Genomic DNA, 26,514 nt, shown 5'->3' with positions numbered 1-26,514 from the left:
TGAGTGTTTTATGCACGTGTGTCTGTGCTCTTGAATGTCTGGTGTCCTCTGAGATCAGAAAAGGACACTGGATTCCCTGGGACCAATTGTGTGTGGTTTTGAGCTGCCATGTTGGTACTGGGAGTCTAAGCCAGGTCCTCTGCGAGAACAAGAAGAGCTCCTCAGTGCCGCACCATGTGTCTAGCCTGTGTTGCCTTGATGGAGAACAGGACTTGCTGGGGGCTGAAGGCGAGGCTTGTAAGTCTTTCCTGGCCCTGTGCTACGCACTGCACCCTGCTCTGGAAACTGTGGGTGCTGACAAAAGCCAGATTCTTAAACATGAGGAGACCTCCTTCGACAGCTACTTTCTCAGACTCTTTGGCTGGTTTAAGGGAGAGATGAATGTTGTTTCTTATCTGAGGGTAACACATGATTCTACGCCCTGCATCCAAGTGCAGATTTTAATTTCCATGGTGGGCTCCTTGGTGGAGAGGTTTCTGCTGAAGCAGATAAATCATCAGAAAGGATAGTTAATCCACGGTGGGGAATCAGATAACCCTTTCCGTTGTAATGATTCCGCTACTGACAGAAGGGACTGGCTGCCTCTAACACAGAGTACCTCAGGTTTTCAGTGAGCACCGTGAAAGGGCCCTTTCAAACGTGCTGGGAGAGAAAAGGGCTCTCACGAAGCAGCACTCAGCATTGCTTTATTCGTCCAAGTTCCCAGCAGTGGGGGCTCCTGTGTCCCCTACCTCCTTTGGGGCACCCTTCAAACCTTTAGCCTAATTACAGCCATGTTTTATCCTGCATGCAGAGCTCATTTCCTCTGCTGCCTCCCTACAGCCTTTCTTTCCTCTTTCCACTGCCACCAGCTGTGCCCACCTCCACGGTTCTGTCTTAAAGCATTTTTGCTTCTCCCTTCTCTAGATTTTTGCCCTGACGCCCCCATTTCAGATGTGGTAATAGTTAGTAGTTAGACTGGCCTGTATAGCTGGGTAGAAAAGTGAGAGCCAGAAGGTAAGGGCTATATGAAGTTGCTGGTCCCCATGGAGGATTTTAGCCACACCCCCAGCAAGCTGACCTCATCTCCTGAGTGCCTGCCCCCTCCCCCAGCCCTTTACCATCCCCCTTTCCTCACAGCACTTTTACTCTGGGCTCTCTTCTGGTCTTCAGGTGTTTCAACGAACACTTTCTCCCTTCTCCCCCACAGTTCTTACCTTTTTTTTTTTTTCTTTCATTCAGGGGGTGCACAATACGATCAAAATCATATCATCCTCAACACAGTGAACACAGAGAAGTTGACGCAAGTGTGGGAAGCCATGGTCCTGTGAACCTGAACCAAGACTGCAGGAGGAGTATTTCCAGGGGATTTTCTGGCCACCTTATTGAAGAAAAATAAAATTACAGAGCTGCTGGAAGAGCCGAGTGGAAAGTGGACCGAAGGCCATGGCAGACAGAATTATCTTTTCAAAGACACTTGAGTTTGAAGCCAATAGTTTGTTCTTGCTTTTTGCCTTGTATTTTCTCAGTAGCTCCTTCAATGGGCTGCCCCAGTAGCAGCTTTAGGGTGTAGGTGTTTTAAGACCGGGACAAGACCCCTGATTGTGGACACACGGATTCCCTTAGAGGGAAGAATAAAAGTCCAAGTCGGTTGTCAAAAGACTTTAGCATTGGAGGATACGTCGCCAGTCTTCTGATTCCTGGCCTTAACACTTCCTAGGACTGTCCATGCTGGACGGCAGAGTGGCCAAGTCCTACGTACTTATCCCAAGGAGCTTAATAAGTATAAACAAAACACTATTTTCAGTTAATATTCAAATGAATAAATTACAAAATTCCATGTCGATGTTATCATGAGTCTGCTCATGAGCGAACTCAGGTTACTTTAATTCACTATGGACTGCCCTCAAGAGTCGACAGATAGTTTAATGGCTTTCTTACAGTTGCTGTTGGGACAGTATTATGGCCTAATTTATTAACCCCCTTACTCTGCTATCCACACCTAATGCTGAAGCCATACTCTCTACTTTTGGCTAGACACAGACCTTTCAGCCTGGCTTCTCTAGGGCCCCCGCAGGATGACTTCTTCAGATCTGAGGACACCAGTACCTCCCTTCTGACAACAGAGGTGTGCAGAGGGAGGGAGGGAGGGAGGGAGGGAGGGATCCCAAGGGCTCTGTGCAGTGTGGGTGCAGAGGGCCCCAGACCGCAGGGGGCACTTCAGGAGCAACTGCTGCGATTCACTGGCCCAGACCTGCTGTTCAAACAGCACGTTGTCCTTTGAAGTCAACCTGCCAGACATTTCCTGGGACACATCTTCCTCCTCACAATACTGGTGCTCCTGTGAGAGGTTCCCCTGTTCAAGCCTGCGTCCTCTGTGGAGCCAGCGACAGGCAAGATCGGCAGCGCAAACAGTGTGCACGAGTGGGCACCCGGCTTGTCTGTCCTGTTCTGTGTACCTCACTGGTCCTTCTGTGGATGTCATCTGTGTACTCCCTGTGGTCCTTTTGTGTGTGTCCCTACAGCACAGTGGGCTAAGACATCATGTAAACGCCTGTTTGAGTTTCTCTCTTGAATAAACCTATTCCTGGTTAACTACATGATGGAATCAATGCGGCAGCCCTCCCACTCCAGCAAGGGTCAGCGGGCAGACTGGGGTACAGCAGGCAGGAAACCTTACAGCCGCCCTCTAGTTCAAGATGCCCTGTGCATGCAAGGATTTAATGCACTGCCACTTGGCAACACTCAGGGACAAGAGCTGAGACGGTCTAGACATAAGTCAAGTGGCATCGGCATTTACAATTATCTGTCTGTCTGTCTGTCTCCACCCCCAACCCCCTACCCTCTCCCCCCCACCCCACCCCCCTCACTATATAAACCAGGCCTCAAACTCCGAGCTCTGCCTGCCTTTGCCTCCCGAGTGCTGAGATCAGTGGCATGTACCACCAGGTCCTGTTTTTGTACAGGGACTGGAGAAAGGGATCAGCGATAGCACCTACATGACAGTGACTATCGAGAGATCTGACACCCTTCTCTGGCTATGCAGGCACTACATACACATGGTGCACTTGTATACATGCACGCACTTGTTACTTGTACACTTACAGACATGGAACATAAAGTCTGCACTGGGAAAACTCTAGGGTGACTTCAGAGGAAACCTCATATCCACCTAATGCTAAACGGATACTTAATAGGAATGAATGGTAGAGAGTCCCCCAATCAGGTCTACTTACACGAAAGCTAGGAGCAGGCACCTAAGGAACAGTAAGGAAGGCAAGTGTAAGACAGCAATCAACACCTTGAACAGACTCAGGAATGCAGGCTGACTGCAGGCACATGAAGTCAGGAGAGAGAACAGTATACACAGAAAAGCCCTCAGAGAGGCATGATGTAGCTGCTCAAAGAAGCCCGGCCTCCACGGAAAACGTAAGAGCTTTAGAGATAAGTGTGGTAGCACAGACTGAAAATCCCAGCACCTCTGGAGTTTAAGTCATCCTCGGCTTGTGCTACAGGAGATCCTGGTCCTAAAGGAACCTCCTAGGATCAAAAGGCAATGCTCATATACGCCTAAGCAATTCCAGAGCTCAGGATGTGCTGAGGACGTAAATGGCAAATCTAAACACAATGAAAACCTGGTCAGGGCGACACAACATCTGAGATCACGACTCAGGAAGAAGGCTTCACAGCTGGCGGTTTCCTCCAAGGTGGGTTCAGCTGCTTCAACCCCACAGGGAGGCAGCACGTCATGGTGGTGTCTTAGGTATGGACTGCTGTTAAAAGACCAACAAAAAACAACTTGGGGAGGAGAGGGTTTATTTCACCTCACAGATTACAGGCCATTGTGGAGGAAGCTGAGGCAGAAACTCAAGGTAGGAGCCTGGGAGTAAAACTGAAGCAGAGACCAGGGAGGCCTGCTGCAGGCTAGCTTCCTCATACACCCCAGGACCACCTGGCCATGGCAACCCACCCACAGTTTTATCAAGAAAATGTCTCTCAGGCTTGCCTACAGGCCAATCTGATGGGGACATTTTCTTAATTGAAGGTCTCTGTTCTCCAATAACTCTGGCTTGTATCAAGTTGACAAAAAAGCCAGCCAGCACAACTGCTCCCTTTTCAACTTGACACACAAACACATCACTGGTCATCTATAACCTTTCCCTTCTTTTTTGTCCCCAAGATTTCATGCAATATTATATCACAATATAAAAAATATAATGGAACTTTGGAGGTCCCGGTCTTTAAATTTTTCAACACTTTAAAAGTCTTAAGTTCTTTTAAAAAGCCTCAATGTCTTTTAAAAGTCCAAGTCTCTGAACTGTGGGTTCCTGTACACACACACATACACACACACACACACACACACACACACACACACATATTCTAAGAGGAAAAAAAGGGACATGATCACAATTCTGAGGAAAATGTTCAGAGCTTGATGTCTGGGACCACTCATAATCACCTGGGCTTCACAGGCCTAGGAAGCTCCACTTCTCCATCTCTGCCTTTCATAGGCCAGGGTTGGCTCTATGCTGGGCTGATGCTGTGCTTGTGGCCCACCCCATGGTGCTGGTGTCTCCAATACGCTGGGGTCACTACTGCAGCCAAGGCAGCACCTTCCCCAGCGGCTTCTCCTGCACCTCCCGCTGTCAGTGTCACAGCTCAGCTGCTCTCCATGACCCCATTCATGCCTTCAAAACCGGAACCACTGTTTCTACACATTGACAAATGCAGCAGCCACCACAGATTTCTAGGTTTTATCTTAATGATGCTGGTCTCTTCTAAATCACAACTGATTCAGTTAGCATCAGTTAAAGCAAAGGATTCACTTCAGTAATTCCGGTCTGTTTATCACAACTGGTTCTTCAGCCCCAGCTGACCAGAACCACAGATTCTAAATTTAAAACAGATCACAAGTGGCCACCGTAGCCTTTGCCTCCGTCTGAACTTTGTAGGCCAGGACTCCATCACCGGGCTTCCCACAGAACAACCCACGATGCTTTAAGTGCTTAATGGCTTTTCTAGCCCAAAGGTCCAAATACCTCCATAATCCTTGCCAGGCAACGTGGTCAGGTTTCACAGCAAACCCCCACTCCTGGTTCTGATTTCTGTCTTAGTTAGATTTCCACAGTGACCAAAACAAAGCTGAGGAGGAAAGGGCTTTATTACACCTCAGATTACCATCCACAATGGAGGGCAGGAACTCAAGGAATGATGGAGCCTGGAGGCAGGACAGAAGCAGAGGCCCCAGAGGAGGGCTGCAGACCAGCCTGTTCCCCTTAGCTTACTCAGGTTGGTGTCTGGTACACCAGGTGACGACCTACCCTGCCACCTCCCAATATATCACGAGTGTATGTTGCACATGTGGGTCCTTGGGAGATGTTCTGACCTGTTTTAGAATCCCACAGACATTAAGGCAAGATGGTGGGGTTTGAGCTACAAAAAGGCCACCAAAACCTACAAAGCTTGGTCAGACAGCAGCGTATGAAAACAGACACTGTGTGGAGGTTGAGACAGCTCCATAGTTCAGTACACTGGCTGCTCTTCCAGAGGGCCCAGGTTCAATTCCCAGCACATACATGGCAGCTCACAATTACCTGTTAATTCTAGTTCCAGGGGATCCAACACCCACCTCTGGCCTCCCCAGATACAAGACAGGCCATGTGCTGCACATACATATAGGCAAAGTCCCCACACACATGACAGAAAACAAAACAAAACAAACCACCACGTGCTTCCCCACTGCTCCAGGCAAGTGCGGGAGCTGACAGTTTTGTACTGAGCATTGGCCAATGATTAGCAAAAAAGGCTACATTTCATGGCACACATGGAGAACCAAGAAGAAACTCCATTCTGTATATCAACTTAAATAATAGTTTTAAAGGTACTTTTAAAACATATTTTTTTTAAAGTTTTTTATTGGGCCAGTGCGATGACTCAGTGGGTAAAGGCACCTGCCGCCAAACCTTATGCCCTGGGTTCTATCCCGGATCTACATGGTAGAGACCCTGACCACCGAAGGTTCCCTGTGAGGTCCACAAGTGTGCCTGGCGAGTGTGCCCACACACGCACTGTGTATCTTCTTGATCACTGAGGAGGTGTGTACACGGGGTGTGAGAGAACAATTTGGTGCAATCAGTTCTTTCCCCTTCCTTTGTGTGGGCTCCGGGAACTGACCCCAGGAGGCCATGCTTCCACTGCGGGCAACCTGACCTGCCAAGCGCTCTCACCAGTCCATGCTTAGGTTTTTGAATAGATCACAAAACTTAAAGTCTAACGGGAGAATATCTGGTGAGGGCTAGCTGTCTGATCAGAGGCACTCAGCGAGGAGACCAGCGACTCCAAGGCTGGCCACATGCACCCATTTAAACGCATCTATTTAAACTACGTTGACCACCGTCTTTCCTCGGGCGTGGCCACGCTCCACCTTCAGGAAGGCTTCGGGGACTTCAGAAAAAGGGAAGGTCCGCTCGATAACCGGCCGAATCTACAAAACACAAGAAGAGACCGATGGTTGGTGAGGAGACTGCTCTCTCCGAGGCAGAGCACCAGTGGGTTCCCTCCAGGCGGCCTCCTCCTCACGTGCCTATGTCAGGCCTCCAGCTTCCCTTCCCGACTTCTCCTCCTTTCATCTCATCTCTCCAATCTCACTCTCCATTTCACCTTTACTCCACACCTCACCCCCACTCTGTATGCTCGCTCACTCCTGCTCAGAGCCCTACCACAACCCCAAACCTAACATCCCAAGATGCTGCACCCTAGCCTTGGCCTTCATGCTGCATGGTATTTGCACTCTTTGCAAAGTCTATTTTATTTATTAGACTGTATGGTTGTGTGTGTGGTTGTATGTGTGGTGTGATGTGTGTGGTTGTATGTGTGGTATGATGTGTGTGTGTGTATGGTGTGATGTGTGTGTGTGTATGGTGTGATGTGTGTGGTTGTGTGTGTGGTGTGATGTGTGTTATAATGTGTGTGGTTATGTGTGTGTGTGGTATGATGTATGTGTGTGTGGTGTGATGTGTGTGGTTGTGTGTGTGGTGTGATGTGTGTGGCTATGTGTGTATGTTTGGTGTGATGTGTGTTATGTGTGTGGTTATGTGTGCGTGTGGTATGATGTATGTGTGTGTGGTGTGATGTGTGTGGTTGTGTGTGTGGTGTGATGTGTGTGGCTATGTGTGTATGTTTGGTGTGATGTGTATGGTTGTATGTAGTGTAATATGTATGGTTGGATCTGTGTGGTAAGAGGTGTATGGTTGTGTGAGTGTTGTTGTGTGTGGTATGTGTAGAGTGTGTGTGTGTGTGTGTGTGTGTGTGTGTGTGGTGTGTGTGTGAGTGGTGTGGGTGTAGATAAATGCGCTGTCTGGTATATGTAGAAATCAGAAAACAACTTTTAGGAGTCAGTTCTCTCCTTCTACCCCTCCCTACACATGGGGCTGGAGAGACGGCTCAGCAGTTAAGAGCAGTGGCTGCAATTCCAGAGGGTTGGGGTTCAATTCCAGCACCCACGTTTCCAGGGGCTCCAACACCCCCACACAAACATAATGCAGGCAAAACACTAGTGCACATAAAATATCTATTCCTGCTGGTAATCAAAGTTGGCATGAGATTTGCTTGGCAAATGCTCACACTGAGCCATACACTGGCCCTCTGTTACCTTCGAACTCTGTCTGCTCTGGTCTGTTAGCCTCTCCTCTGCAGGCCTGCGTCCCTGGCCTCACCGCCCTTGCTACCCTTCCCCTGCAGTGTGTTCTCCCTCCGAGCTGCTCGACGAACCACTGAGCCTTCTCAAATCATGTGCCTCCTACAGCTGAGTGCACGCCTCTGACGTGTCCCCTGTGGTACAGGAGTAGCACACAAGCATAGCTTGTTTTCTAGTCTTAAACATCTGCATATATATTTAGTCAGAGCAGAAAGGATCTGTGCACACATCACATCTTTATACATCTATAATAGCAACATGTACTGTAAACATCTATACGCTTATACATCTACCATATACCGACAACATGTAATGGGTGCTTAAGTCACTAAACTGAAAAGCAGTGAGGTAGGAGCCCTGTGTGAGCTCTCTGGGCCTTGGGCATTCCACTTAGCAACAGCAGACTGCTTAGCGGGTACAGGATGAGGAACACCAGCCCAGCCACCTCAGTGGGGTGTGGGTACTGCTTCTATCTTTACAGTGCCCCACTCAGTACTGACAGAACCTCCCAAGAGCAGGTCCCAGCACCACCCTCACATGCAGAAGTCCACCTGACCTCCTCCTCCCAAATGCCTGGCAGACACAGTCACTGTCCACCGAACAGCCCCTGGATTGCTTCTCACAGGTCTGCTGACAAGGATCAGCTGCCACAGGCACACCCTGACTCAGAGCCTAAAGCGTCTCTTCCTTTGACAAAGGAAGAGGTGGCTTATGACATTCAGATGCATCTGATGCAATTTCCTCTGATGTGACTTTCAGAGCTCAGGCACAATACTCCCAAGAGCTAAAGATTCTTCTGCACCCACGAGTCTGCAAGCCTAGAGTCACAGTTCGAGTGGGAAGCGCCCTCAGTGTTGGAGGAACTCCTCGAGTTACACACTTCCGGGTAGGTGTCACTCCCTCCTTCGGACACTCTGGGGCACAGAGCTGAGTTGCTGTGCCGAGTGGCAGGACTGATGTCACCACCACTGCTCCCTCCACTGCACAGGCCTGTCACTTCCACCTGATGGTTTCCACCTCCACCAGGAAGAAGCAGAAAGGAGGCCAGGGGTTACAGAGAGTTATCACAACCTGAATCCTAACCTTCCTTCCACAGTCAGCTGAAGAGCTGGCCTCTAAAGCCTGAGTCCAGCCCCCAGGATGACAGGCAATGTGGGAGATTGCTTACGGAGGGTGTCACTAACTGACAGCAGCACCGAGTAGGCCCCCAGACCTGGAGAAGCACATTAAGGGCTGGGCCGAGCTGCCTTCTCTCATCAGAGAAAGGAAGGCACTTAGGCTATTTTGTGTTCCATTTGAAAGCTAAACCCATCACTCCCCTTAGAGCTCCAGGGACACGGTTTACCCAATGCCATTTAGTTGGTAAATGGATGACCTGCAGGTATCCACTGGAGAAGGCTTTCTCCAGTGCGCCCCGGTACAGTGGACTCCGGGGATAGGGAAGAGACTATGTTCTGAGTAAGTTCCAGACAGGCATGTACACACTTGTGAGAGACTCTCTGCCTTTGTTGTTTTACACACCAGATACCACCATCCACACATCCCTCCCTTCTGGAAAGCTCGCTGAGCCTCTTGCCCGTAAAGCACTAGGCTCGAGCAGGTGCACAAACCAGACTCCACTCAGACCCACGGCCTGCGCCATCAAGCAGGCTCACCACAGTGCTCCCGGCCAGAGCTCGGACGCTGACCTGCTGACCTGACCGCCACGCAGTGGCTGCACACTTTAATCGGACTGGGCAGGCCCTTTGTGACAAAGAGCCGGAAGGGCTGACCATGGCATAATGAGTCATTTAGCAATTCCTGTAAACGACAATGGGGAAAAAGAGGCTTTCAAACCATAGCCAAGCGAATGCCCCCCACCCCAGTGGCTGACTATGTGACAGCATGGGGAGATTAGCTGCATAATGCAATGGTGTCCACGTTGGAACTGGCGTGCCTGCTCGTTAAAGACAAAGGGATCAGCGTTAACCCCAGAGAGGGGAGAGAAAGGTTACTGACAGAGAAGTGGGACATTATGTGAGGACACTGCTCGGGTGCATTTGGCAAGGGGAGCCCTGTTATAAAGCCGGCAGGCTCAAAGCCACACTTCCCACTGCACAGACACCCGGGGCTCTCAGGCAACCAGGAAACATGCACTTCAGCAGCCCTGTTTCAGTGTGGGAGCCAGTGTGGGGTCTCCTGAGCGCACCTTCCCGTCCTTAGACAGGACCCAGGATTAGCACTTGCCACCTGGCACCCTCCTAACACGGGGACTCAGGAAACTCGCCTCCCAAAGTGTGAGCTTACCACACACAGTACTGCTGCTTACTGGCCAGTGGGCAAGCCTTTGAGGGGCAGGAAGAGCTACCAGGGATGGGTGTCTGAGTGTTTAGCACACGAAGCTGAAACACAACACAAGCGCTCCATGGTCTATGCAAAGCCAAAGCCTCCAGGAGCAGCCAGAGTCAGGACCTGGAAGCCTTGACCACACTGCCAAGTGACATAATGGCGTTTTGGGACTTGGCTGTCCACTCCCCTCTTTCTTTTTTTTTTTTTTTTTTTCCAGAGCTGGGGATCGAACCCAGGGCCTTGCAGTTGCTAGGCAGGCGCTCTACCACCGAGCCAAATCCCCGACCCCAGCTGTCCACTCCCCTCAACTCCGCAGCCTCACCCTCGGCAGACACATGCCCTAGGCACAGATGCTGCAGATTTCAGAAGGCAAGGTACACGAGGATGGACCAACAGACATCAAGGAGACTCAAGAGCTCCTGGCATGAGTCCAAATCCACACCCCTGGGAACACATAGGGACCACAGTCCCAGAGCCATCTCTGGGATGGCCACACCCATTTCACCCATTTTCCCTTTAGCCCAGGACTTCCCAGGCCTGTCAATGTCCAGGAAGAAGGTGGTTTGCAATCTCCGGGGATAAGAAGACAACAGGATGAGGGGAGTTTTGTTCTAGTTTGCTGTTTTCTGGGTACTTCTTGTGCCTGGAAAGGAACATTAAAGGAGCAGGATGGTGGGTGGAGCTGTGGTCCAAGAGAACAAATGTACCCATCAGGAGAGCATTCACAAAGCAGTCCTTTCCAGCCAGGCATGATGGTCGCAATGTGTGACCCCAAAGCCAGGGGCTAGATGTGAGAGCATGAGTTCAAGGCCAGCCTGGGCTACATAGTGAGACCTGGAACCTTGTTTACACACACACACACACACACACACACACACACACACACACACACACACACACACACAAACAGCAAAGACAAAAACAAACAAGAAAATAAAAGGATTCCGGAAGCATCGAGGCTACAAGATGAGATGCCGGGGTATCAGGTAAGCGAACGCTTTTCTAGTGGTTGTAGGGATCAACCTCAGACCGCCATGTTCTTCCAGTGGAGCAGGGTGCAGTGTGAAGCCTGAGGCTTGGGTCCTTGTCTACTGCCAAGGTGGCCTGGCCATAGTTTGGTGGGTGGGAAATCATCCCTCTAAACACGTGACAAGTTACATTTAATCAAGTGAGTAACCAAACTGAAAAGGCCAGTCTCCCCATTGCACTAGCCACAGTCTAGTACTCAGTGTCCTCAGCGCTTCGGTGGCTGCCCTCCGGCATGCGGAGAGGCATTTCCACCACTGCAGAAAGCTCTAGTGGACAGTGCTGGTGGGAGGGGACTACTCACAGCAAACACACAGATCAGCACCAGGCAGGCCTCAGCGGATGCTGCAGATTGAACCTGGGTTACATGGGAGCTCTTCTGATGGCAATAAAAATAAAGAAATAAACTCTGGGAAGATTATGTCACGGCTCTGCCACGCTCGAATGACCAACTAGAATTCTGAAAAGACCTGAGCATTAAGTGCATGACCTTAAAGGGGTTTAAAATTTTCATAGGCAGGCATAGTAGTGCACACCTTTAATCCTAGCATTCAGAAGGCGAGATTTCTGTGAGTTCGAGAACAGCCAGATCTACATGGTAAGTGTGTTTGGGGGTGGGGGGTGAGGGAGAAATGGCTCATCTGTTAGAACTGGTTGGTCTTCCAGAGGACCCAGGTTCAATTCCCAATACCCACAGGGCAGCTCACAACTGTCTATGGCTCCAATCCCAGGGGATCTGATGCCCTCTTCTAGCCTGCATAGGCACCAGACAGACAAGTGGTACACAGACACATGCAGGCAAAAACACCCATACCCATTAAAGTAAAATAAAATAAATGTAAAACTCCATCACAAATGTAAAACATTGTAAAACCTGGGCCTGGGGAGATGGCTCGGTAGGTAAACATAGGCACAATCACAAGGACCCGAGTCCAGAGCCCAGGTACCCATGTAAAACACTGCTCACAACCACAGTCATCTGTAACCCCAGCTTTGGGCTAAGGCGAGCAAGTGGAGGCAGAGACAGACGGATCCCTGGTGCTCCCTGACTGTCAGTCTAGCTCAAGGTGCAGTGAGAGACCCTCTCTCAAAAGATAAGGTGGCAGGGACAGTTTTGTTCTCTGGCCACCACGGGCACAGGTGTACCTGTGTACATATGAACATACACACACACACCACACAAGCACCTAAACACACATTTAACACACACATACAGATACACCACACATATACACACTAAATAATAAAAAGTTTTAAATGCCATTCTTAACTTAGGAGAACTAAGACTGGATTCAGCTTACTTTCTTATTCTAGTCCTGGTTAAGACACCAGTTATAACCTGGTTGTTACGTCAGTCCTAAAGTCTAAACCAAACTGCGCATGGCCACGATCAGGGTCTATATGAAATGCTGTGAGCAGAAGCCTCATGGTCACAGCACGTGAAAGCAATGTCTGAGTCTGCAGTTCCAGGAGAACACACTGCAAATGTCAGCTCCTTGTCACTTGGGCTTGGAATGGTGGGCACATTTAAGGCAGAGGAGTCTAATGACGGAAATATTTACGGAATGCTACCCTGCCAGAAAGCAAGGTCAGGGTGTGGGGACAATGCTGTGTGTCTGACTCCTCAGTATTGTGGCGCTGTGATCTGCTTCTTCTCCATGTTCACCGGTGCACACAGGGCTGACGAGACTCCATTGGTAAGACTTAAGTCAGATGCTTGTGTGTGGAGAGGTGGTCTCTGTATGCATGCACCATGTGTCTACATGAAGATCAGAGGCTGACATTAAGTGTCTCCCTCTACTGCTCCACTTTATTTTGAGGCGGGGTCTCTCACTGAACCTGGAGTTCACTGATTGGCTAGGCTGACTGGCAGGGAGTCTCTGCCTCCCTGTGCTGAGACTGCAGGCATCCACCTCGCCTGCCCTCTGTGTGGCGGCTGCAGCCAGCAGTTCACCCAGTCAGTCACCTCCTCAGCCCCAGGCACGATCTATCGGGGAAGTTGAAGTTACCAGTGACTAGCAGTTTTCCTCACATTTCCAGAACAATTTGTTCTGAGGTGAAACAAAGCAAAGGGCAAGAGGACACCAGAGTGAAGAGAGAGGGCTACAGAGACACAGCGAACACTAAACAATGGATTTCAAAAGCTGCTGTCTTAGTATTTATCAAAACTACTCGGGGCTCAGTAATTGCCTTTCCCGGAACTGAAGCGCACACACTCACAGTTAGTACTTAAAGCAAAGCTGGGTTGTCCACTGAAGCACTGTTTGTAAAAGCTCAAATAAATATTGGCACACCTGTGCAGAGGTGTGGAAAAAAAAAAGTAAAGGTTTGCAAAATAAAGAATGACAGACATTTTAGTATCCTAGTATGAAATAAATAAGAAGAGCGTTTAAAAACAAAAGGGAACGTGAGAAACAATTCATTACCCGCAGAAATATTACTCTGTCAGGTGTTGGGGGTTTATATCCAACTGTTCTCCCTATACCTGGAAGTGCCTCACGACCAGGGCAGCTCCCCAGGACTGAGACAGCTTTCAAAGATCATTACCAAAATACTAGCCACCCAGCTCAGGTCCCAGACTCATCACCCATTGTCCTGTCCTGTTTGAACAGATGCCTTTGGGAGTTTCAGGAAACAGTATTGCTGGTTTTATCTACACCAAGCAGAACTTGGTGACCAAGGGATGCAGTCAAAGGCAGCTGAAATAGCCTCGACCTTCAGTTTTGAATCTTATGAATATATTTATCTAAAAACCCAGAGCAGTTGGCTTACATCACAACAGCAAGTTCAAACTCCTCTCTCGTGCTCCTGCTAGCCAGATTCATTACGCACTCCTCAGAGCTTGGAGATTTGAAATGTCACTGTTCAGCTGAGCAAGTCTCTTCTGAGGGCAGTTTTCAAGATCTGTTGTTACTCCCTGCAGTGAGTGACCTCTCACATCCACCTCAATGCAGAGAGGTGACAGACACCTGGTCTCCCCGTGCCCTGAGTCCCCAGGGCTCAGCAGCTGAGCAGGACAGACGCCTCCTCCAGGCTCACATCAAAGGCATCTCTCTCTCCTGTCCCTTCTGGGCTCTTCTACTGGTTGTCTGCCAAACGTAGTTGGTACACATACACAAATCACCTCTCATCTCTGTTGGGTAAATAGCAATGTCCAAGTCGAGACAAAGTCCTATATTGTGAATACAAGAGAGCATGACAGCATGTGGGCAGCGTGAGCAGACACCAGGACACACACCAGCGCTCGCTAGGACAGAGCCCTCTGCCATCATGGCACTACTATTACACCCATAGTGATGCTCCCTTTCTCGGCAGCAGTAAAGAAAAGCATAGAGTGGGATGCGGGGGAATCCTGTGCACACAAAATGCAAGAGGTTCAAACCTGAACCAAAAGTAATGCTGCTGACGTGGGCTCTTGTGGGCCGCATACACAGGGCCTTGGCCCAGGAGACTTGAACAGACACCTAAGTGGCTGAAAAGTAGCCACCAGGATCAGGGGAGGGTGCAGGGAGGGGGCAGGGAAGAGTGGAGGAGGGGATGCTGCAGTCAGGATGTATTTATTGTATGAGTGAATAAAAAAACAAAACCCAACCACTGAAAACAAAACTCCAACCTGGGGTGCCCTGAAAAGACTCCAAAGGGGAGACTGAAGCCCTCAGCAACATTCATCTTCTTTTCTACTATTAATCAATTGTTTATTTACATCCCTAATGTGACTCCCTCCCCGAACCCCCTCCCCTAAGAGTTCTTCCCCTCATCCTCCATCCCCCTCCCCTTTGCCTCTGAGAGGCTGCCCTCCTCCCAGAGAGCTCCTACAGCTCATAAGTTCAGCAAAGTGGCTAGACATGAAATTACCTCAAACAAATCAGTAGCCTTCCTTTATACAAATGATAAGCAGCCTGAGAAAGAAAGGGATCACCATAGCCACAAATAATAGAAAATATCTTGGGTGACTCTAACCAAGCAAGTGAAAGACCTGTACAAGAACTTCGAGTCCCTGGAGAAAGGAATTGAAAATTTCAGAAGATGGAAAGACCTCCCATGCTTACGGATTGGCAGGATTAATATAGTAAAAATGGCACCTTACCAAAGCAATCTACAGATTCAATGCAATCCCCATCAAAACTCCAACTCAATTCTTCACAGACATGGAAAGAGCAATCCTCAACTTCATATGAAAAAACTGAAAACCCAGGAGAGTGAAGACAATTCTCAACAATAAAAAGTTTTTGGGGAATCCCCATCCCTGACCTCAAGCTGTACTACGGAGCAATAGTGGTTAAAAAACAAAAAACAAAAAAACAAAAAAACAAAAAAAAGAAGAAAAAAAAAAAAAAAACCCCACCTGCATGGTATTGGAACAGAGTCAGGCAGGTAGATCAATGGAATAGAACTGAAGTCCCAGAAATGTTCCCACACCCCTATGGTCACTTGATCTTTGACAAAGGAGCCAAACCATACAGTGGGGAAAAGACAGCATCTTCAGCAAATGTGCTGGTCTAACTGGCACTGTGCATGTAGAAGGATGGAAATAGATCCACAGTCACCACCTGCACAAAGCTCAGAGCCAAGTGGATCAGGACCTCAACATAAAACCAGACGTACTGAATCTAATAGAAGAGAAAGTGAGAAAGAACCTTGAATGCACTAGCACAGGGGAACTTTCCCAAACAGCACTGATGGCCAAGACTCTAAGTCAACAATTGATAAATGGGACCTCGTGAAACTGAAAGGCTTCTGTAAGGCAAAGGACACCGTCAACAGGACAAAAGCCAACACAAGTTTTCTGTGAAGTCCTTACAGGCCAGGCATCAGCAGCCAAGAGAGCAGTGGTTGTCTCCGCTCAGGCCCGTCCTCGTCCTCGCCGGTGCCCTACTCTTCTGAACACACACTAATCTTGGACCGGAAGCCTGGGGAACTACCTCTCACCCAGGTGATGGCGGGGGGGGTGGGGGGGGGGTGGAAATGCCTCACCACCAGGACAGCCTCCCCAGCACCAAGGCAGCTCCAGGAGTTTTCCTGAGAACCTGTGGGCACCTTCTCCTCTTTGTGCAGAGGGTGCCATCTTTCAAAGATCATTACCAAAATACTAGCCACCCAGCTCAGGCCCAGCTCTGCGACTTGCTGACTGGGTGTCTTTAAGAACATCATAGAATGTGCCTACCCCACCCCCGCCTGTCCCTTGATGTGTAAACCCAGGGGGAGACTGAACAGGCTGAGTGAGCTACTGTGCATCCTGAGCAGCATCTCCACAAACCCCATGGCAACAGAAACAGCACACAGCACCCCCCCTCCTCCTGCGGTGCCCCAGCGATGAGGCCCGAGCACAGTCTATAGGAAGAGTGCTGACATAGTCACCAGGAAGGGGCTTGGGGGTGGACCTACCTTTCCCCCATCCACCAGCTCTGCAATCTCATCTAGGTACGGGCCGCTAGCCATGAAGAAGGCCCATCTGTAATGGACTCCTTGCCAGAGATGCTACGAGGAAGAGAAGAATCAGGTAAGTGTATGGAAAAGAAGGCCTGGCTAACTGTACTAACTGGACATTCCCTGCATGACCAGGACAGATGGACATATTTCCCGTTTCCGGTGACATGTGATTGCATGTCCAGGACCTCCGGCAGACTCCCTGTAGCATGTACGGAGTGAGCAAACGGGCACGACTTACCGTGTAAACTGAGGCGGCTTCCCGTATGATCACCGCAGGGAAGCTTGCCTTAAATGAGAGCCCAAAGTCCCATGCATGGAATGGCTTACCTACAAGGAGTCAGGGCCCAGAGCTGCAGGCATTCCCCACTGACGTTTGCAGGAAGCTAAGAGACTTACTACATTTAAAACTGTTTTAGGAATAAGTCACTACAAGTTGTTTTCTGTTTCTAAGTCTGACAGGAATAAAGAAAGAGTATAATTGTTTTTATACCATGGCTGGGTCTACCCATGGTCATTCTTGTAAGAGCCAAGCCATCTAATCTTTGTGGAGCAAGACCTCTCAAGATAAAGGTAGACAACACTCTTACCAGGGAGGCCTCAACTCTACCTCTGTGCCCACTTGTAATTGTTATTCTTTTCACGCTTGAGACAGGGTCTCATCGTGTAGCCCATGCTACATTCAAATAGTGGTGTCTTGGTGCAGGAGCTGAGGGAAATGCTATCAAAATGGGGCAAGCCCAGCTCTCAGACATCTCTGTGTGATGAGGCCTCATTTCCGGGTTGATCTTTAGCATAACTTAAAGGTGGTTAGAGACGGCTCAGCACCTGCGGCTCTTGCAGAGGATCCGAGTTTGGTTCCCGATACCTGCATGGTAGCTTACCAGCATCCTCAACTCCAGTTCAGTTCCAAGGATCTAGCACGCTCTCCTCGTCTCTAACAGCACTAGGTTACACACAGTATACATACACACATGCAGGAAACACACACATAAGACAACGATGACAACTTGTTTAAAGTAGCAGTTAAAGGCTGAGCACACCTGTGAGGCAGAAGGATCACAGTCTCAGGTAAGTGTGGCCTCCATAATAAAACCCCATCTAAAAAGAAAACAAAACAAAAAAGCCATCTCAAGGGCCACTGTGACTGCATGGGTGAGGCCAAGTTTAACCCCTAGCACCTCATCAAAAAACATGCAGAAAAAAGACAGTGGAAGGAAAGCTAAAAACTAAGTCCACACAGTGAAGCCGGCTAAGTCCACCAACGAACAAGGCTTGAGGGCCTTTCTACTTGAGGGACTTGAGTCTGAAATATCTCGTCTTTAAGGCAGATCTCTGTGAGTTCAAGGCTAGCCTGGTCTACAGAGTGAGTTCCAAGACAGTCAGGACTACACAGAAACCCTGTCTCAAAAAGAAAAAAGCAACACCTGTCTTCATCATCTTTTCTTTTATCCTGTATACCATTTCACCTCTAATTCAATGCCCTAAAATTACTCTAATTTACAACCTGTAAGTATACTAGCCTCTGCCCCCTCTGTGGTGACAAGAGGTGATGGCGCTCAGCAGAGAGGAGACACTTAAGCCCTACTCCCAGTCCTGTAACTGAGGCTATGTGCTCTAGTGTCCAAGGCCTACCACTCCCTGGGGGCATTCAGTTTGGCCATAGACATAGCGGCCTGTCAGTACAGTCAGCCTGATGGATCTAACATCCCAGGAACTCCCATCCGGTAAACAGTGATTCACCAGAGAGAAGCAGTGCTGGGACAGGTGTGGTAACGCCAGCATCACGAGACATCAGCCTTCACGGCTGCTGAAGTAGAACACGTTCCGTGAGGTTCTGTACCCCACAGGGTGGGAACCAGGCACGGGCACAGCAGCCAGAGACTGCCTCACAAAGTCTCTACCACACGGACGAGGGTTGCATGTGTTCAGGCTGCTGAGAAAGCTGACCTTTAGGAACGGGCAGGAAGGAGGCAGAAGGTGTAGCCGAGGGAAGCAAGAGAAGTAGTCACAGCGAATCACAAGCAGCACGAATAAAGCCTTTATGTCCGAGGCCTTGCGCCACGCTCTTCTCGTGGAGTGTCTTATTTAGTGCTCACGGCAGCACAGTAAAGCTCACAGATTAGCAACCTCACCTTATGGGCCTGGAAACATAAGTAATATGCAGAGGTCAGAACTTGAACCCTGCTTTTTGAGTCTAGAGACCATGCTGGCAGCCCCTGTGGCAGGCTGGCTCCAAGAGAAGAGAGAGCGGCTAACCAGTTCCCGACGGGCACTGCTCATTCCACCAATCAGGATTCGCCTTCCTACCTTCAGTGCCTTTGTGCCCACGGTGACTCCGGTCTGCAACATGCCATCGGCAATGCCCAGTCGGTCCATGTTCAGGAGGAAAGGAGTCACCAGAGTCACATATGTGGCTCCTGACCACTTCTTGAGAAAATTTAGAGCCCATGTTTCAGTCGATCCACCTACATTATCAAGGATGAAGTCAAACCTGGAGAGAGGATCAAACAAAGACACTTTGCCAGTCTCTACCTGGGACACAGAACCTCTTTACTCCACGGGCAGTTGGCTACAGGGTGGACTCAGCGACCGCTCACAAACCATGCGCACTGCATCATCCCAGAGGGGCGGATGCCTTGGATGGAGGGGAGAAGGCACATCTGCTCGATTCATTTATGCCCTAAGCAAGTGTGTCTGAGCCGGGTGATTTGGGTTATTACTATGCAGAGAACCGAGTGTCACACAGTCCCTGAGAGCTGAGGCTGTCTAGCTGAGGGACCCCGCCATCCCTGGTTAGACTGCAGAACCGTCCTTCAATGGCAGTGTATTTGTCAGTATACATGACTACTTGAAAGAGAAGTACACTTAAAATGTTTGCCCGTAAAAATGACTTGTCAGAAATGTGCCCCCTTCATCTTTTGGAATGTTCTTTTTGTGTGTTTTAGCATCAAGATAATGCACAGAAGAAAAAAGAGAAAGAGAAAAGAAAAACTAACACGCTTTTCTCGGCCTGCAGTGTTCCTCTGACATGCCCCCACCCCAAATTGCACAACAGACTTCACGGAGCTGACAGATATCAAATCTCTAAATCTAACCTAAGCGGTTATAGTCCTAGACCAGGCTCAAATGGATAGAAACCACGAAAGCTTTTAAGCACTTTCAAAACCAAAGTTCTGTTTAGAAAATGCATGTGTATATATTAAACAACTGGAGAATTCCTCCTGGGTAAAGTTTTTTCCCCTTCCAAGTTCATCTGGAGGAAGTCAAACATCAAAGCTTCTAAACTAGCTTTGGCCAGCTTCAAGGGTACCAAGTCTTCCGTGGGATTTTAAACTAGAGACGGACAAAAGTTAAAGGCTATGCCAGCAGGAGCGACCTTACTGGAGCATCACGCTCATTAGGAAAGTTTCTACTGTGTTCCTAATGCACTGTGTGAGCCACTCAAGCTGTGGGGGGTAAAACCTGTGTGGAACGGGCGAACTGGGGAGAAGCTGTAGGCTGAGGTAGGCCAGGAGTGGTCAACGGCATGACCTTGAGCTAACAAAACACCCATAGAACCCCCACCTCTACTTTATCAACTCGGACTTATGTACTCGGATTGGAAAGAGATTTCAAAGTCTTTCTTGCTGTAAAATTTCTAAGATTCAAATATCAAGAAATTTGCTACTTGTAGGAAGTCACAAGTTTACAACAGACTGATTCCGAGTTCAACCTCTAGATAGAGGCTGCAATTATAAAATCTACTAAAGTGTCTGCGCTGGTTTGAATGAGAACGACCCGACAGGCTCCTATATTTGAACGTTTGTTCCCAGTTGGTGGAAGTGTTTGGATCTGATTAGGAGGTGTGGCCTTGTTGGAGATGTACCACAGCGGGCGAGCTCTGAGGTTCCAAAGCCTATGCCACTCCCAGTTAGTGGACACATTCTCATATTCATATTCTCTCTCTCTCTCTCTCTCTCTCTCTCTCTCTCTCACACACACACACACACACACACACACACACACACACACACGTGCACAGCATTTAATATCCCCGCTTCAATGTTTTATAGTGCACTGTGCTAGACAGACACAAGCCAGTGTCATCAGAGAGAAGGCGCCATGGAGAAATGTCTCCATAAGACGGGCAGTAGGCAAGCCAACAGGGCATTTTCTTAATTAGTGATTGATGGGGAAGGGTCCAGCCCACTGTTGGTTGGGGCGATCCCTGGGCTGGTGGTCCTGGACTCTGTAGGAAGGCTGAGCCACTCAGGGGGAGCAAGCCAGTAAGCACCCCTCCCTGGTCTCTGCATCAGCTCCCGCCTCCAGGTTCCTGTCCTGTAGAGAGACTCTTGTATATGGCTGTGGTACTTGTCAATCATGAGTCTGATGGCCTACGGCTTAGGAGGAAATAGGAGGTGGGACATCTGGGAGGCAGAAAGAATTCTGGGATAGTGTGAGGTTGGAAGATTCATATGGGAAGATGTACCGAAATGGATGCATGGTGCCTGAGCACAGGTAACCAGCCATGTGACAGAATGTGGATCACAGTAAATGGGTTAATTTGAGTTATGATCTAGTCAGAGAAGAGCCTAGCTATATGGTGGCCGAGGTATGTGTAAATGTATTTGAGTCTGAGTCTTTTTCTAGGACATTGGGCTGGGAGGGAGAACCAGACCTAACTTCTACGCTATCCTTTCTTCAATGATGAACAGTGCTGTGGAAACACAACACAAACTTTCTCCTCCTCAGGCTGCTTTGATCACCATGTTTCATCACAGCGCAGACTATGGGGGCCTGGCCTGTGAAGTCTGGAGGGAGGATTGAGAATCCCTTAGAGACCCTGTCGAGGCTATCTGCTATTCTGAACTGAGAATCTGAGGTGCTGGTCAGGTGAAGATGAAGAAAACGGGCTGTGATCAGCAAGAGACCAGAACCTCTGAAGGAGAACCTTGGCTCTGCTGGGCCGACTGAGGGTGGTCAACAGAGCTAAGTCACTAGCAGTGACTAAGAGGAGGCCCCATCACTGAAGAGACAGCCATCACTGAAGTGATCATTATCTTTGGGGTAATATTTCCTCAGAGTCTGCACACAGAAGCTTTGTCTAAGGTGGCCACCGTTGTACCTTATGCTGGCAGCCAAACTTTATATGAGAGTCACCCAGGTGGTACTGGTTTTGAAGGCACGAAGGGGTCATAGGGAGCAGCTGAGGCTGGGCGCTGTGAGGGGCCATGGAAGGCCATTGGTGAAGGTTCAGCCTCAGGTGCAGATGGAGGCCAGGACTGAAGGGGTCATGGGGAGAAGCTGCGGCTGGGCACCACGAAGAGAGCCCAGCTGCAGCAGAGCCCCCAGCATTTTGGAGATGCTGGTCCCACAGCAGAGCACCAAGAACAGCAGCAGTGTGGTGGATCCTGCCTCAGCAAAGAGACAAGCTGTGTGTGCAGCAGAGGGGGCAGCCAAAGAAGTGACCCAAGCCCCTGGAAGGACCCCAGATGACTGTAAACGTGGGAGAGACAGAGATAGAGACAGACAGGCAGAGAGAGAAAGGGGGTAGAATTTTATGAACTTTAGGTTTTAAGAGACTAGGTATTTTTAAAGAGACAACTTTTTTGTAAGGCTGAGACGTCAATCGTTGGTAAACCGTTTTATACCGTGATGTTTCGTTAATGTGATCTTGGCCTCCTTCCCCACGGAAACACTACTTACAGTTTTAGAGATTTCAGCTGCTCCTCCACACTGCCCAGCGTGTAATCGATGACTTCGTCTGCCCCAAGCTTCCTCACAAGCTCACTGGCGTCTTTCGAGCAAACTGCCGTCACGTGAGCGCCCCACGCCTTCATTACCTGAAGTGGGTGGGGGAGCAGAGGGGAGAGAAGACACTGGCCCAGTGCACACCTACCAGAGTGCAATCTCTAGAGAACCTTTAAGCTCCCCTCTTGACAAGAACTGCAGGACGCTACCTATCAGATACAAACGTTTGTCAAGAAAACCCCACTAGATCTCCCCTCCACAGGCAAGATAACCTTGCCTTCCTGGAGTCTACGCAGTGCCACCAGGATCACAAAAACCAGGAGAGTGACCAGCCTCAATTTTAGCACCTACAGTGACAAAGGCAAAGGGCTGAAAAGAGAAGCCAGATGTAGTCACGCTTGCTCAGGAAGTCGGTACCTGACAAGCACCCAGAATACAAAGTTCCAGCTCCTCTTCGTTTGCATAGCAGAATGTGCGGGGTCAGACAGCGGGTCTGGGCTGGGACGATAACCAGACTGGCGAAGCGCCTGCTAGGCCGGCTGGCGGACCTGAGTTCAGATCCCAGCGCCCATGTTAAAGGCCAGGCACGGTAGGCAGCATAGGCCCACAGTCCCAGTGCAGGTAGGCAGACAGGGATGCCTTGAGCTGTTTAGCCAGGTAGTCCAGCAAAAGCAGGGAGCTTCAAGTTCAGGTAACAGACTCCGCCCCAAATACACATGGTAAGCGATGGCAGAAACTGTTGTAAAAATAGAAAAAATAAAAATGTCTCTTTATCCCCACTAGGTCTGTCTGGCACCACCGTGCCCCAAGACATCGGCTAGACATCTTAGTCTCAGTCAGCAAAGCCTCTCACCCGCTCTGCTCCACCCCATATCACACTGCCAAAGGCCTCTCCCTGAGCCTGGCAGCCATCTCTCTACCTATCCAGTTCCCAAGGCAGGTTTCCAGGCCAGAGACACACATCCCAACTCCACAGTGGCCCAGTGTCTCCGGCCGCCACACATTTTCTTTCACTTAAATCGCTACATGAAAGAACACGCAACACAATAACCTCTGATCCAATTGCCCACCTAAACATACAAAGCCCAGTATCATCCATCCCTTAAGAACATTCATAACAACCTGTAAAGGTACAGCCTGGAATCTTAACGTCAGCATCCATGTTGTCCCCGGCTACTCTCTGTCTCCTCCTCTTCCTTCCAACTTTCCTCCCGCCCATCCTTTCTTCTCGTCCAATGACAGGCCTCATTGTATCTTGTACCTGCCTCACCTGTGACACCTTTAAGATGCCATGGCATACCTACTAGGGTGGTTGTGATTAAACAAAACAATAACAAGTAAATGCTGGGGCATAGAGAACCGAGCTGTGATAGAACATACATAGTTCAACAATTATCACGGACTTTGTCAGCCCGGGGGTCTGACGCCAGGCCCTTTACCCCCAATGGTTTTAAGTCCTGTGTAATGCGGGAAAGAGTTTCCTGGTGCAGTACAATCCACGGTACACAAGGACGTGGGATTACAGTGAAACTCAGCTCAAGAAGGTGGGTTCTAGAGATAGGCCCCCTGTACGAGCTTAGGGGCCTACGAGTCTGGCCTGATCTGGTCACACAGTCAGCAGAGAACATTTAGGCTATTAGCCACTGCTAGTCCAGGTTGTGAGGGTGTGGGGCTATACAGTTAAGGGTCATTTAGACCATTAGCTATATCATCTGGTCCTGGTGTGGGAGCTGGGGCTACCCAGCTGTAAAGGTCATTTCGACCATTAGCTATATCATCTGGTCCTGGCTGTAGGCGCTCGATAAGCTCTGGCCCAACAGATATAGCCTCCTCCAATTCTCCTCAGCTTTCGGGGTGGAAAAACAGGTTTTTCATTAGAAAGACAATTCTGTGTGCTTAACATTCCTGGTTTCTCTGGAGATCTGTGGGCACAAGGACCTTCCTGCTGTGCTCAACAGAGTCTCATTGTAGTTCTGAACAGGCCATTTCCACGTGCTCTGTCAACAATAGTCTACGCTGAGGTTCTCCTGTGCTTTAACTGGTGTATGTGAACTGCACAGTAACGAGGTTCTCCTGTGCTTTAACTGGTGTATGTTCACTGTGCACAGTAATGTGCTGCATTGTGCTTTCTTTCCTTAACACAGAATTTCACTATGTAGCCTCGGCTGGCCTCAAACTAAAGATCCTCCTGCCCCAGTCTTCCAAGTGCTGGGATTATAAGCATTTACCACCATGTTTGGCATACTTTATGGTTTAAAAGTGGTATTGTTTTTTTTGTTGTTCAAGTGTGGGTTCTTTATGTAGTGTGGAGACCAAACCCTGTTCAGATTACTAACTTGTAAATGCTCTGCATTGTGTGAGGGTTATACCGATGGCTAACTTGTCAGGATCTAAATCCCTGGTGCGAGCCTGTCGCCTCTTGGCAGGCCTGTGAGGGATTGTCTATCAGGCAGACAACTAAGGTGGAAGACTCTCTCTCTCTCTCTCTCTCTCTCTCTCTCTCTCTCTCTCTCACACACACACACACACACACACACACACACACACAGGGGGAGGGAGGGAGGAAGGGAGGGAGGAAGGGAGGGAGGGAGGGGAGGAGAGTGCCATCTTGTGCCACTCTCCCACTATTTAGATTACTCTAGCTTAATAGTAAGTTGAAGATTTGGAAATTTAGAAATAATTTTATTCCTTTTCAAAACTGTGGCTGCTCGGGTTACCTTGCAACTGTGTCTTCATTTCAGAATAAGCTTGCTACCTATGGCACAAAGGGATGTGACCTTTTCGTTGGCTTTACATTGAATACATAGATCACTCTGAAAGCACATTTTGGCTGCTGCATTTCTCTGTGTAGTTTAGAATCAGCTCATTAATTTCTACAAAAGCCTGTAACATTCTTGACTGAAAGCAGCAACAGCTGTTGGTATATGCTGCTTCCTGCAAACTAGTACCTACAACCACCCTGGCTGTCCGCTCCACACTCTCAGCCATTTTTACTTCTTTAACTGTTTTAAGGTTTCCAAGTTAAACTACCGGAGAGGCTATTGTTCCCTTTGATTATTAGATAAGGCCATTCAGGTCACTGACATTAAAAGGCAGTTCCTGGATGTCCTAGCTTTCTGTTACGGTGTTAAAACTGACCAAACCCAATCTGGGGAGTACAGTATCTCAGCTCACAGACTACCGTCCATTAGACAGGGAGTCAGAGCAGGAACTGAAGCAGAGGCCATGGAGGGTACTGTCCACTGGGGTTTCCACAGCTTGTTCAGCCTGCTTTCTTTATACAACTCAGGGCCACCTGTCCTGGGTGGCACCATCCATAGTGAACATTAACCAAGAAAATGCCCCACGGACACGCTCATAGGCTGATTTGATAGACAGTCCCTCTTCCCAGGTAACTAAAGTTGGTGTTAACAAAACTAACAAGTACACTAGACTCGGCTTTCGAGGACAGTAATTTATAATATATAAATTTATAAATTCATACAAACAAAAATCTTCCTAGTCACAAGATTAAGAAATCCTTTTTACCTGTATCGCAAAAGTACCAACTCCACCTGACGCCCCCAAGATTAGCGCACTGCAACAGAAGAGAAAGCACAGCCGTGAGACGCTGGGCAGGCACGCCCAATGAACATGACTTCTGCAGATGACACTTCCCAGTGACAACATCCCCAAAGCAGATAAAGTCATCCTCCTTCCCGAGGCTTCACCAAGAAGCTGCAGAGAGTTAAATGAAACCTTTTGCAAACCCTTAACTGAAAACAGAAAACACTTGCAGACCGACAATTCACTTCTGCAGTAGCTTGGAGAGTGCTTTGTAACTCTGCTTTACAAGTGATTATTCTAGGCTCAAGTCAGCACACTTCTCTGTGAGGAGGACACTTCTCAATGCTGTTCTCTCCGATGTCACATTCCTGACCACATCCCTGCCAAGGTAGAAGGGACGAACACCTTGTGTTCAGGCACATCTTGCTAAGCTCATCAGCTGTCACAGACAGACTCATCCTCTTTGAGTTCCTGTGGAAGCCGATGACTGTGTCGTCAGCACAAGCAGGCTGGGCTCCAGGCTCTTACCACAGCTACGCAGAGGCCTCTTGCCACTTGAGACCAGGGCTGGGGAGATGGTGACTTAGCCTGGAGTCCATGGTGAGAGGGGCAGAGGTAAGAAGGCAGGGAGAGGGAGAGCCTGATCCTTGAAATCTGTGACTCTCCTAAAGTGTAATGCAAGGCTAGGTGTGCCCAGGCAAGGAGGATACAGAGCCGGCATCCACTTCCTAAAGAAGTCTGTGACCTGAAAGGGAACCAGTAGTCAAAACTCACGG

At 49.1% G+C, this 26,514-nt stretch overlaps 2 protein-coding genes across 10 annotated transcripts in view; one reads left to right on the top strand and one right to left on the bottom strand.

Annotated features, from left to right (window-relative positions):
• The window catches only part of Crybg1 (crystallin beta-gamma domain containing 1), a 195,383-nt gene extending 192,809 nt beyond the window's left edge, over nucleotides 1-2,574 (top strand). For both annotated transcript variants that reach the window (XM_087598715.1, XM_087598716.1), the window contains one exon: nucleotides 1,222-2,574. In XM_087598715.1, coding sequence (XP_087454841.1) covers nucleotides 1,222-1,310 — 89 coding nt within the window. In that variant the 3' untranslated portion in view covers nucleotides 1,311-2,574. The remainder of the gene's footprint in view (nucleotides 1-1,221) is intronic.
• Nucleotides 2,575-5,125: 2,551 nt separating this feature from the next.
• Nucleotides 5,126-26,514, bottom strand: part of Rtn4ip1 (reticulon 4 interacting protein 1) — a 39,065-nt gene continuing 17,676 nt past the window's right edge. For 4 of the 8 annotated variants that reach the window (XM_087597592.1, XM_087597593.1, XM_087597590.1 and 1 more), the window contains exons 6-10: nucleotides 25,721-25,769; nucleotides 22,148-22,284; nucleotides 18,770-18,953; nucleotides 16,418-16,510; nucleotides 5,126-6,466 (exon numbers count right to left, since the gene is read on the bottom strand). In XM_087597592.1, coding sequence (XP_087453718.1) covers nucleotides 6,359-6,466; nucleotides 16,418-16,510; nucleotides 18,770-18,953; nucleotides 22,148-22,284; nucleotides 25,721-25,769 — 571 coding nt within the window. In that variant the 3' untranslated portion in view covers nucleotides 5,126-6,358. 8 annotated transcript variants of the gene reach the window in all.

Source organism: Rattus norvegicus, chromosome 20 (assembly GCF_021556685.1).
Source record: "Rattus norvegicus strain SHRSP/BbbUtx chromosome 20, alternate assembly SHRSP_T2T, whole genome shotgun sequence".
Classification (NCBI taxonomy): Eukaryota; Metazoa; Chordata; class Mammalia; order Rodentia; family Muridae; genus Rattus; species Rattus norvegicus.
This window is presented reverse-complemented; position numbering and strand designations above follow the sequence as displayed.